This window comes from Ictalurus punctatus, chromosome 27 (assembly GCF_001660625.3).
Source record: "Ictalurus punctatus breed USDA103 chromosome 27, Coco_2.0, whole genome shotgun sequence".
NCBI classification, from domain to species: Eukaryota; Metazoa; Chordata; class Actinopteri; order Siluriformes; family Ictaluridae; genus Ictalurus; species Ictalurus punctatus.
Window position 1 is genome coordinate 4,583,287 of NC_030442.2, and position 11,636 is coordinate 4,594,922.

Sequence of the window (11,636 nt, forward strand, 5' to 3'; positions counted from 1 at the left end):
GGCGTGATTATACTGGAATAGTCAACCGTGTTAGATGAAGGGGAAGTTCTCTTTCAAGAAATGTACATAAATGCTACGCGGTAGAACTATTTTCACATAATTCAACCTGGTATTGAAAATCAAACGTAGATCACAGCAAAACGTCTTTTTAATATAATTACTATTTAATACGACGGATATATCTCAATTTAGAATTTCAACTTGACCTCCCCGCTTCCGCATACACATGGACTAGTCCGCATTTTTTATGCTGTCTGCGCCTGCGCACACAGCTCTTGCTTTCTCAGAGGGGATTTTGTTAGAAGGGCTCGGAACAGCATTGTGTCGCATTGTTCGGTGGTACTAAGACCGTTTTTATTTGAATTCATTTCGGTGAGTCTCACGCTATATTTCAAAGACGATGTCGGGTAGATTTATTCGAGGCAACAACATGTTCGATCGCAATAAGATGGCGGATAAATCTGTCTTTTAAATGATGGCTGTCTAGGTTAAGGCGTTAGCTTGCCTGTTGCTACCTTGTTAGCTAAGTGGCTTCGGTAAAATAAAAACCTGTTTCTTTTTTTGTCAGTGACGATTAATTTTAGTAGTCGAGTTAATATAGCGAAAGTTTTGACGGCAAAGTCATTCCTGTTCCTAAATCGTTAAAGTGCGACTGTTCAAGTGGACGGTGTCACTCAAGCCGGTTTTTAGGCCTCGCGAGCTCAGTTGATGTAGCATTGTTACAACGCGTCCAAATGTGGCTGGAGGATGCGGCTACTGCGCATGCGCTGTCCACAGCTAGCGGCGGAAACTGTTCCGACATGACGGACATTTTCTTTTTCAAAAAAATAATAAAATCCGTTCACGTTGCGTGCGTTGAATACGTTTTAACTCGCGATTGGTTTTCGCAAAAAATTTATTACGTTCTGGTGTAAGTTAACGGGGAAAGATTATTAAAAAGGGATGCGTTTTAAACAGTGCTAGCGTGTTATTTGCGGAAGTGGTTAGTCACGTGATCAGGCGAATGCGTTCAAAATGTCTCCCTATTTTATAAGTTAAATATAGAGGTTGTCGGTCTGTTGTAACAGTAATATTTGCACACCCCCAAAAACAGCTGCTGTAATACATTTTTGCACTTACAATTTTCCTAATTAAAAGTTTATCAAAAATCTGTATTTAAAAACATTTAATTGCAGATTTGTTTTTATTACTATAACTGTTAAATACTAGTGAATGTGCATGATATGATTTTGATGAGTTATTAATCATGATCTAATGTGTTATCTAATGAATGAACTCCTGGTTCTGAAACTGATGTGGTTCCCTCCTTCTCTTCTCACTAGGTGTCTTTTATGAATAATCAAAAGCAGCAAAAGCCAACGCTAACCGGCCAGCGTTTTAAGACACGGAAAAGAGGTGAGCTCCTGATGCTGGGTTTAAACAGATTTTTGTAGTGCTTCTGTGATGCTGACTGTGTGTGGTGTTCACTCTCAACAGATGAAAAGGAGAGATTTGACCCTACTCAGTTTCAAGAAAGTATCGTGCAAGGCTTGAACCAAACTGGCACTGATTTGGACGCGGTCGCGAAGTTCCTGGATGCGTCTGGCGCTAAGCTCGACTATCGCCGCTATGCAGAGACGCTCTTCGACATCCTGGTGGCCGGTGGAATGCTGGGTAATGAACCTCGCGCGTCATCTCCGTACACACACGTGCACAGTTTCCTCAATAGGTTGAATCGGCTTTTTCTCATAGCAAGCAGAGACTTCTATCCAGTCGTTTGATTATTCATGACTTTGTAGTCACAATAAATGCACGTTGAACCTGTCACACGTTGAACATTTTTATTCCCTCCCCTGTGTAGCCCCAGGTGGGACCCTTTCTGATGACCTGACCCGTACTGAGTACTGTCTCTTCACGGCAAACGAAGACCTGGAGACAATGCAAGCTTACGCTCAGGTAATTGCAGGGCAATTAACACACTCCTCCTGATACGCTATTGCTATTGTAATGGCTCGTTCGGGGGACTGTACGGCAGCTGCGCCACATGGAAGGGTTAAAATAATCATAATCATCGCTGTGGTGGTGGTTTCTGTAAGGAGAGACCTTCTGCAACATTATATAGAATTATAAGCAGATAACAAGCGCTGTCGTTATTTAATAAACATAAATTGTGATGAATGACGAGTTGCTGTGGTACAAAGAGGTTGTGGGGGTTGTTGAGGGAGAAACGCTTTGTGTAGGTTCCTTCAACACCACCACTCGCTGATGGATTATTTTTCTATAACAGCATGTATATAGTGGTGTTTGTGGTTTTTCTTTCCTTTTTTTTTCCTTTTTTCTTTTTTTTTCTCTCCCCTCATCCTCCCCTTTTCACAACACGGTACTAAAAGAATGTAGTTGTTGGAAGTGACTTACTGAATGCTTTGTACGTTTTAGTACAGTTGTGTTAGGGCTGCACAACTATGGTCAAAATGATAATCCCGATTATTTTGATCAATACTGAGATCTCGATTATTTATCATGATTATTCATTGATTTTTAGGGACGACACATTTTTACTGCACTTTCACATTTAAATAAATGGACCGCTGCTTTCACCTCCATGTTGTGCTACATTCCTGTAATGTACAAATCTTTGCATCAAATTAGATTGGTCCTTAAAGTGCATCGTCTTGTCGACGCAAAATATAAATAACATTGTACCCAAAATATAGGATGAGTAGAAATAAAAATGCCATCAACCTAATGAAAATATGCATCAAATATAACAATATGCAACCAAATGGCAATAAGTGTTTACAGGAGGAGAGACGCAGACAAATTGCCCAATAGAGCGGTGCAGGGATAAATGGTAAATGGCCCACTTGTAATATGCTTTTATCCAAAGCGCTTTACATTGTGTCTCATTCACTCGCACACCAATGGTAGCAGAGCTGCCATGCAAGGTGCTAACTTGCCATCGGGAGCAACTCGGGGTTCCGTGTCTTTCCCAAGGACACTTCGGCATGTGGAGTCACGTGGGCCGGGAATCGAACCGCCAACCCTACGATTAGTGGACAAGCTGCTCTACCACCTGAGACACAGCCACCACAGGGATCCCCCAGGGATGACGTCATTTTGTACCGGAACCCAGACGTTATCATCACACCAGTTCCCTCCACAAAAACTCAACAGGAGTTTTCACACAGACTTTTGGATTATTGCAAAAAAATAAGCTGAGATCAATACTAACGTTCTGTCCATTAAGATATCTCCAGAAATGAACACAACTTTTATGAAGTTTGAAATCTAAATACAATCTGCAGAAATAAAATGCTCTAAATGAACTACACCACGGTCGCCCGATTTCGTCACTCGGCTTCCGACAACTTTTCCAAACTTGATTTAAAACATTTTCCATAATACACATTTCTCTGTGGATGAATCTTCATCCATGGTTTTTTTTTTTTTGGGGGGGGGGGTTGTGCACAGTAAACCTGAATCAGTTTATCTGCAACGACTTTTCCTGTTCGGCGTGATGTTTAACGTCCCTGACAACCTCCGTAGTCGCATTTAGCAACATGTTCGTGTCACGGTTTCCCCTCACGCTCTGAAACCCGATGCGAAGCTTGCAGCTCGAGCACTACAATGCTAACTCGTTCCTGGGTGTTGGTGTAAAAAATGCTGTCATCCCCACACTGCTCCATGGTGACTGGCTGTAAGTTTAGGTAGTGCTATGAGCGGAGGACGAAGTTTAAACGTCAGTATCGCAGTCGTTCATGTAATCGAGATCGATATTCGATTGATTCTGCAGCCCTACGTTTTAGTTGTACACTACCCTTCTTTCTCTCGGATTAATCCGATGCCTGATTATTTACATTTTCAAAACAATTTGTGCACGTCGCGGCATGTTCGCTCTGGAGAGGAACGATAACTTGCCGTGTCTGGGATGTTTTGTTGACCTGTAACTCATGATTAACGTTATGACTGATTGCTTTTTTTTTGTTGAGCGTAATTCACTGTGTATGTGTGTAGGTTTTTAACAAGCTGATCAGGCGGTACAAGTACCTGGAGAAAGGGTTTGAAGAGGAGATCAAGAAGGTGAGAGGAGACATTTTTACTACTTTAGATCAGAACCGTGTGTGGTCTCTTGTGACTCGTTAAACGACTGGCTGCTCTATTCTCACTTCACGCAAAAAATGAAACGTTTGTGTTGTGGTCTTGTTGCACTATAGACTGATTTTTATTTTTTGATCTATTTCTTGTCCCGTAGCTGCTGCTGTTTCTAAAAGGCTTCACAGAGTCCGAGCGTAACAAGCTGGCCATGCTGACGGGCATCCTGCTAGCCAACGGGAATATATCAGCGTCCATCCTGAGCAGCCTCTTCAACGAGAACCTGGTCAAAGAAGGTAACCCAGAGCAACCAATTACATGGAAGTGTCAGCACAGTAGGCGTGGGTTATGTGACCAATTGCATTACGATACTTGATGTTTCTGCGACGATGCGCACGTCATATTGTCGAAATTTGTAACTTTTTATTTAATTTATTTAGCATGTTGAAATATTTTTAACGGATTAGCTGTAAGGTGTACAAGGTTAAAATGGTGATGTTATAATGGTCTGGTTGCAGGTGTTTCTGCTGCCTTTGCCGTCAAACTGTTTAAATCCTGGATCAACGAGAAGGACATCAACTCTGTCGCCGCCAGTCTGCGTAAAGTCGGCATGGACAACAGGCTGATGGTAAAGTTTACACGTCACTACTGGGGGACGGTCTTATCTGTATGTGTGTGTGTGCATGACCTTAGTGATGTTCACCAGCGGTGCTGCAGCACAGCGAGATGATTTGCAAGTGTGCGTGTTCCATGACTACTAGCTCTTTAGGATTTGGCTTGAGGAGGACTTCTGGTCAGAGTCTGGAATTCATTTGTTTTGTTTTAAACAGGAGCTCTTTCCGGCTAACAAGCGGAGCTGCGAGCACTTCTCCAAATACTTCACAGACGCCGGGCTGAAGGAGCTCTCCGATTTCGCTCGCAATCAGCAGTCCATCGGCGCGCGCAAGGAGCTGCAGAAAGAGCTGCAGGAGCAGATGGCGCGTGGAGAGACCCTCAAAGATGTGAGCAGATTCATCACGAAATCTGGGCCGATCTTCTCGGCGATCTGTCTGATTTGTGCCGCATTAACTCTCTCTCTCACACACATATGCTGCAGATGATTGGATACGTGCGCGAGGAGATGAAGAAGACCGGAATCTCTGAGCAGACGATGATCGGCATCGTATGGACGAGTGTCATGAGCTCCATGGAGTGGAACAAGAAAGAGGAGCTCGTCACTGAACAAGCCATCAAACACTTGAAGGTACGAGATGGATCTCGGGGTTGTGTTGATGCACTCGTTCTACTGCGTTATTGTTTCTACAACGCATGACCCCTGACCATCCCTCCCCCAGCTAAATTTTTAAAATTTATTTATCCCTCCCCGTTGTGCTTGTTGCAGCAATACAGCCCGCTGCTGAATGCGTTCACGACACAGGGCCTGTCTGAACTCACTCTGCTCCTGAAGATCCAGGAGTACTGCTACGACAACATCCACTTCATGAAGGCCTTCCAGAAGATCGTGGTGCTGCTGTACAAAGGTGCGTGTTTCAGTCAGGGCGTGGTGTGAAGGTGAGAAGAATTGTGTGGTTTGTACAGTAACCTCCAAGTGCTTGGTAGTTTGTTGGCCTTTTTTGTTTCATCTGAACATCTAAAACTGAGCTGTTCCACCTCAAGCGCCTGGTGATGACCGTAAAACCCTTTTGTCTGCGTTTCTACCTCGGATTAGTAACTTGAGTGGACTGTAGTGAAAACTTGAGTTTGGTATGTATTTATTTATTTTTTTTATTTTGCTTTGTGTGTATAGCTGATGTTCTGAGCGAGGAAGCCATTCTAAAGTGGTACACCGAGGGCCACGTGGCCAAAGGCAAGAGCGTCTTCCTGGAGCAGATGAAGAAGTTTGTGGAGTGGCTGAAGAACGCAGAGGAAGGTAAAGCAGCTTCGTCTCTCTCGCACGCGAGTGAGGTGCAGTTTAGTGATATGATGTGTCATAGCTCCGTCCTGTGGTCCATCCTCAGCACGAACCATTACACAGCCACACACACTGGCCATGTAATTCTACAGGAAGTGACTGCAGGACTTATTCCCTCACTGTGTTTATGAATTTTATGAAACTGCTGAATTATGTCACAGTAATCTTTATTTACTGACCAGTCCAATCTCTTGTTGTTTATTTCTTATTTAGTCAGCAGCACTTGTAATAAATTAGTATTTTTTCTGTCCTGTGTTTCAGAGTCTGAATCTGATGAGGAGGAGGGAGACTGAGACGCTTCAGCTGCTGCTGGACTCAAATGTTTTGTTACGAAAAAAAGGAAGTGCTCGTCTTTCGGAGTTTTACTTTATCCCCTGTCCCCCTCCCACCCTTTTTTTTTTTTTTTTTTTTTTTTTTTTTTTTTTTTTTTTTTTAAATATTATTTTATTCCCCCCCTATTTCTACCTCCGGGTTTTGTTTTCCCCTCTCTGACCCCCACTCCAACCATAACACTTTAGATGTCGTTTAAGGGCTTTGTAATGGTTAATTTTAACAGATTTGTTTTTTGTATCTGATCTTACAGTTTACACTTCAAACAGATCATGAAACAGCAAACCAAGGCGCTTTTTTTTTTTTTTTTTTTTTTTGTAGTTTTGAATTTTGTAAATTATTCTGTGATCACTTTCACAAATTTGACATTCCAGAAATTTGTTTGTTTTTTGAACCTCAAATGTGGCTGAAAAGCCCGAGTTTAAAATCTCCCACGGTGGTGATTATGGATTGGACGGATGAGTGAAAGATGACCCGGTTAAAGCCCTGCCCGTGAGTAGAAACATCACTAGCTTCACCAGCTAGTCTCCTTCAGCTAGTTGCCCTTTCAAACAAGAAAAACAGACACCTGACTTTATCTCTGCTTTTGATCTTCTCAGATTTCTTTAATCCTGTTGGTTTTTTTTTTTTTTTTTTTTTTTAAAGAAATAAAAATGAGAAATTATCAAGTGCCTCTTAAATAGTCTTGGTTTTTTTTTTAACCTGCTGTAAAATTGATGCGGAGAATGATTTTTCAAAATGCATTCATTCATAAAAGAACAACCCACGTGGAGTTAGTCATCCCCCCCCGACTTTGATTCATTTTCCTCTACGAGTGTGTTTTCATTCCTCTTAAACCACAGCAATTTAATAATAAAACAGCTAGGCTTATGAAACAAGTTAGATCAGAATATAAACCTGTTCTACTGTTGGAGCTCCTGTTATATAGCTCCTGTTATAATCAACACCACCTGACCCACTCACAATCCAGAATTTTCTAATAGTCCTGTCGAACTTCCTGTCCTGTCCACTAGGTGGTGCCATAATCTGTATTTTTCAAGTATTTCTAAATTGGTCACCTTAAGTCAATCTATATTTTTATTTTTATATGCTTATTGACTTTTGAGAAGTGGCTCCACATCCTAAAAAGAAGTGGATTAAACTGTTTGGGTTATAACAGTTATAATAACCTCCTCCTCAGTCACATATTCACAGCCTTGTGTTATCTCAAGCCAAACTGGCACTAAATATATTCCAGGTTGTTTATACAAATGGTGAATTTTTATTTAATTAGATTTCAACTTTTTACTCTAAATCTATTGCAAAATGTACAACATGCACTTCCAAGTTGCTGTACCCAAAAAAAAAAAAAAAAGGTGTTGTGGTTCAGAAAATGTGCATACACATGGACCGGTCATCTGATCTTTATTTCCGATTGTTTGCTATTTTCAACCGATCAAACAGAGTACAGACAAAGTTCTTTTATTGTACAAAAAAAGTTACACAATCGTTTTAGTAGCAGCTTTCTGATGCTCATGTGCAAAGGACAAGTTCAAGTATGTCTGTTTAAATACTCTCCCTGCTGAGCTTGTTAGAGGTAGGCCAAAACCACACACACTTCTATACACATTGTGCAAACGGGTCATTATAGTAACGATCTGGGTTTACACTTATCTGCCAAAAAAAAAAGAAAGGTGGGGTTGAGGTGATTACAGGTTACATGGTAAAGCGAACACACTATGCAATGCATGAAAGTGAACATGTAGGGTTTAGAATTCATTCAAATTCAGAAATGTTTATTCATTTCTATCATGTAGGGATAAAAACTAAAACACATTTAGGGTAAACAAGGTAAAAATGAGGTGAAAGTGAAAAAAATCCTGATAACAGCATGGCTTTAAGGGTGTCATTAAATTTGTAATAGATTAATAAAATAAATACAACCCCCCATTCCAAAAAAAAAAAAAAGTTGGGACGCTGTGTAAAATGTCAAACATAATGCACTGATTTTCAAAATCTCGTAAACCCGTATGTTCTTCACAACAGAACATAAACATATCAAATGTTTAAACTGAGTGAATATGTTTTATATTAGAAAAAAAACAAGGTAATTTTGAATCTGCTGGCCGTGACACATCTCAAAAAAGTTGGGATGGGGGCAACAAAAGCCTGGATGATGCCATGATGTCTTCCTGCTAAACCAGGAGGAAGTCCAAGCAAGGCTTCCCATTGCCGTAACGGAAGAGCGGGATTTTCAGGACTTTTCTGATTTGTTTCCGCTCCAGACTGCATCATGTTGGCTGCTATTACATAACTTAAAAGTGTAAAAATGGAACAATGCACTGCAATTAACCTTTGACCTGTTGCTTTCTTACTGATTTCTGTATAACATTCTGCATTTTTTCACAGATTGGTGTAAAACCATCCAATCTGGCAACCTGATTCATCATAGCCTACTGACAGCAACCGCTGCAGCACACACGGGTTTGGGTTACTGTCCTGTGACATATGAAGGATCCACACACACACACACACACACACACACGGTGGTGTTTTTTAAGGAGAGGCTTGTACAGGCTTCTGAAATAACCTCCTGCCAGGTGCTGCTTTTACACACACGTCTCCAGTTACGTTCACCAAGAAACACAAGGGCAAACACACACACACACACGTTTGTAAACGCAGGGGGGGGGAAAGTGCATCTCATCATGTGATTTTCTTCCTCCTTCGTCCTCGTTTTCAGAGTTTTAGAAAGAAAATATACAAAAAGGCTTTTAGTTCTGTCCATATGAGGTGAAGAGAAAGTCTTTACATGTAAACGTGAAGCTGCTCGAGCAGGCAGAGGATTCTCACACACCTGGATTCTCACACAGCTGGATTCTCACCGGCTCGCATCTGCAAAAAACACACACATCACTCATGTACTGTATGTATTCGTTAGTATTGCCTCAGACAAATATCAGCTTTTTGAAAACCGACAAGAGAACGTGTAGGATGAAACATTTTGACGTGTAACAAATGACTTGCGTGTTCTGAAAAGTTTGTATTGCAGCTTTCACCACTACAGACCATAATATTCTCTTTTAAAAAAAGTGTTTACATTTTGGGAAAGAACCTGGTTTGGATCTCACATGACAGAGTGACACCACTATGTTTAGTGTAAACCGGGAACACCTGCCCTGAAGCACCAGAACTGCGGCATCCCTCAAGGCTCAGTCTCGTGTCCGTTGTTGTTTTTCCTTGTACCCGTTATTAAGGACACGTCATTCTGAAGCTTGGCGTTGATGTTCACCGCTGTGCTGACACTCTGTTATGAATATCTAGGTCCAGATCACTGGGTTAGGAGGTTATGTTAGCGACATTACACACTGGATGTCTGGTGACTTTCTCCCACTCAGCTGCCTGAGCACATAATCTCATCCTCACGTAAGCCATAACATCTCTGAAATGTTGCCAAGATAAAAGGAACATACTGTCCATAAGCAATGCAGAGAGAAGTTAGTTCATGCGCTTCTTCTAGTAAGTTCTGGATTAGGTTACTGGAAGACACGTGAAGCTGGATGTCAATCCCCAAAACTCCAGTTAGTCCATAACGCAGCAACTAGCTAGAGTCCAGTTCCAGCACATCAAGTCCACAAGCTCCTGAAATCCAAGCACCTGGTTAGTCCATCCTCGGAGCCACACAATCCTCCTCCTGCCATCCTGAAACCCAAGATGCAGGTTAGTTCATCCTGACACCCACAAATTTCTACTCCTGCCCTCTGGAGTGCTCAAGCTCCTCCACCTTTCATTATGAAGCCTTAATCTCCACCTACACTTTCCATCATGGAGCCTCAGGTTCCTGCTTTGTCCTGCGCTGACCCACACGTTCCCCCTTACTCCAGCTTAAGACCCATGACCTCCTTCTCCTGCCATCTGGTGTTTACGTTCTGTGTTTATTACTGGTCACGTGATGCGGCTCAGCCAATCGGAATCCATTAGGCAGAAACCACATTCCCTTAGACTGCTTCAGAAATGATCTTTAAATAGTTACAGAGCAAATAAGTAAATCTGTTTTGTCCAGTGTGTATTTATTTATTTATTCTGCTGTTGATCTGCTGTCTGGAGGTCAACATGGATGACATTAGGACTGTGACTTTGCTCTAACACACCTGACTCCACACATCAGCTCTCAGGACAGGTGTGTTAGAGCTGCGACCGGAGAAACACGAACCTCTGAGGCAGCGAGTCCGCAGATTTAATACACAACCTGGCAACTCCCAGCCACAAACACACACACACACACACACACACACGCACACACACACACACACACTAATAACAGCTACATTTTGAACACTCTGATAGAGAAACACTATTGCATGGTTCTAAATAGAACCTTAAATGGTTCTCTAAAACAACAACAACTGTTTCCCCACAAAAGTGCACACATCACATTACCTGCACATATATATTTTAATGCGTTCACATACATATAAATCACACACACACACACACACACACACACACACACACACACTTTTCTGCTGACCGGAAATGACTAATTAACAGCATCTCGCCTCCTCCTCACTCACCATTCTCCTCTGATTTCCGAGGCAAAAGGTGCAAATGGGTCTAAGCGCGCCCCCGAGGGCCTCTCGGTGTCGCGTGCACGGCGGTCCGTCTCCTCCGCTCTCGGCGAGCAGCAGGACGTTGGCGAGGTGCGCGATGTAACTGGAGGCCAGGCGCAGCGTCTCGATCTTGGACAGCTTGCGGTCGGCGGGCTCGGTGGGGATGAGCGTGCGCAGGGCGCTGAACGCCGTGTTGACGCTGTGAGTGCGGTCCCGCTCGCGCGCGTTCGCCGCCTGCCGCTGTTTGCTCACACCGACCAGCCTGAACCTGCTGCTGCGCTCGGTGACGGAGACGGAGAGAGCGCGCGCGCGCCCGCTCGCGCCCTCCGTCTCCGTCCACTTCTCCGAAGAGCTCTCGCTGCCGCTGTCCGGGTCCGAGGTGTCCGAGGGTGGCTCGCGCGCGCGAAAAACCGCGTGCTCGTTCTCGGTAGACTTCATCACGACGAGAGAGGGAGAGCTGCTCGTGCCCACTGTGCACGGCTGGAGCTCGTGGCTCCCCATGCTGCTGCCGCTGCCGCTTTAATGCGCGGTGAAAATAGCACGCGGATCCGGTGCCGCGTCGCTCGCGCGTGCCATAGCTGGCATAACGAATCCTTTCTGGGACTCTGGACACCACCACGCGGGACAGGTGGAGCCCCGGAGGTGTGTGTGTGTGTGTGTGTATTTATAAACACATACATGCACATGCATAATTA

General features: G+C 43.3%; 2 protein-coding genes across 7 annotated transcripts; one reads left to right on the forward strand and one right to left on the reverse strand.

The window, feature by feature from the left end:
• Positions 1 to 263: 263 nt before the first annotated feature.
• On the forward strand, positions 264 to 7,023 carry bzw1a (basic leucine zipper and W2 domains 1a). Its single transcript, XM_017459085.3, has 12 exons — positions 264 to 372; positions 1,323 to 1,395; positions 1,477 to 1,653; positions 1,841 to 1,935; positions 3,994 to 4,059; positions 4,232 to 4,367; positions 4,590 to 4,699; positions 4,902 to 5,072; positions 5,168 to 5,314; positions 5,453 to 5,591; positions 5,858 to 5,980; positions 6,284 to 7,023. Exons 2-12 carry the CDS (start codon positions 1,332 to 1,334, stop codon positions 6,313 to 6,315), a joined length of 1,260 nt encoding a protein of 419 aa, XP_017314574.1. The 5' UTR covers positions 264 to 372; positions 1,323 to 1,331; the 3' UTR covers positions 6,316 to 7,023.
• Positions 7,024 to 7,740: 717 nt separating this feature from the next.
• Positions 7,741 to 11,636, reverse strand: si:ch211-246m6.4 (transcription factor 15). Of its 6 annotated transcripts, none has more exons than XR_001810912.3 (3): positions 10,906 to 11,636; positions 9,805 to 10,033; positions 7,741 to 9,226 (listed from the first exon to the last, which is right to left on the reverse strand). XR_001810912.3 is itself a non-coding variant. In XM_017459114.3 (3 exons), exons 1-3 carry the CDS (start codon positions 11,440 to 11,442, stop codon positions 9,197 to 9,199), a joined length of 612 nt encoding a protein of 203 aa, XP_017314603.1. In that variant the 5' UTR covers positions 11,443 to 11,634; the 3' UTR covers positions 7,741 to 9,196. The 6 variants fall into 6 exon arrangements, 3 of the variants coding, with proteins under 3 accessions (XP_017314603.1, XP_017314604.1, XP_047007555.1); XR_008393630.1 differs by having other exon boundaries at positions 9,463 to 10,033; positions 10,906 to 11,635; XM_017459114.3 differs by having other exon boundaries at positions 9,989 to 10,033; positions 10,906 to 11,634.

Excerpts from the sequence above, each read along its gene's own strand:
- bzw1a (XM_017459085.3), top strand. The coding sequence starts at position 1,332 with ATGAATAATCAAAAGCAGCAAAAGCCAACGCTAACCGGCCAGCGTTTT. Across the intron at positions 1,654-1,840 it reads GGTGGCCGGTGGAATGCTGG|CCCCAGGTGGGACCCTTTCT; the intron begins GTAATGAACCTC and ends TCCCCTGTGTAG. Across the intron at positions 5,981-6,283 it reads GCTGAAGAACGCAGAGGAAG|AGTCTGAATCTGATGAGGAG; the intron begins GTAAAGCAGCTT and ends CCTGTGTTTCAG.
- si:ch211-246m6.4 (XM_047151599.2), bottom strand. The coding sequence starts at position 11,442 with ATGGGGAGCCACGAGCTCCAGCCGTGCACAGTGGGCACGAGCAGCTCT. Across the intron at positions 10,034-10,905 it reads TCGGAAATCAGAGGAGAATG|GATGGCAGGAGGAGGATTGT; the intron begins GTGAGTGAGGAG and ends CTTGGGTTTCAG.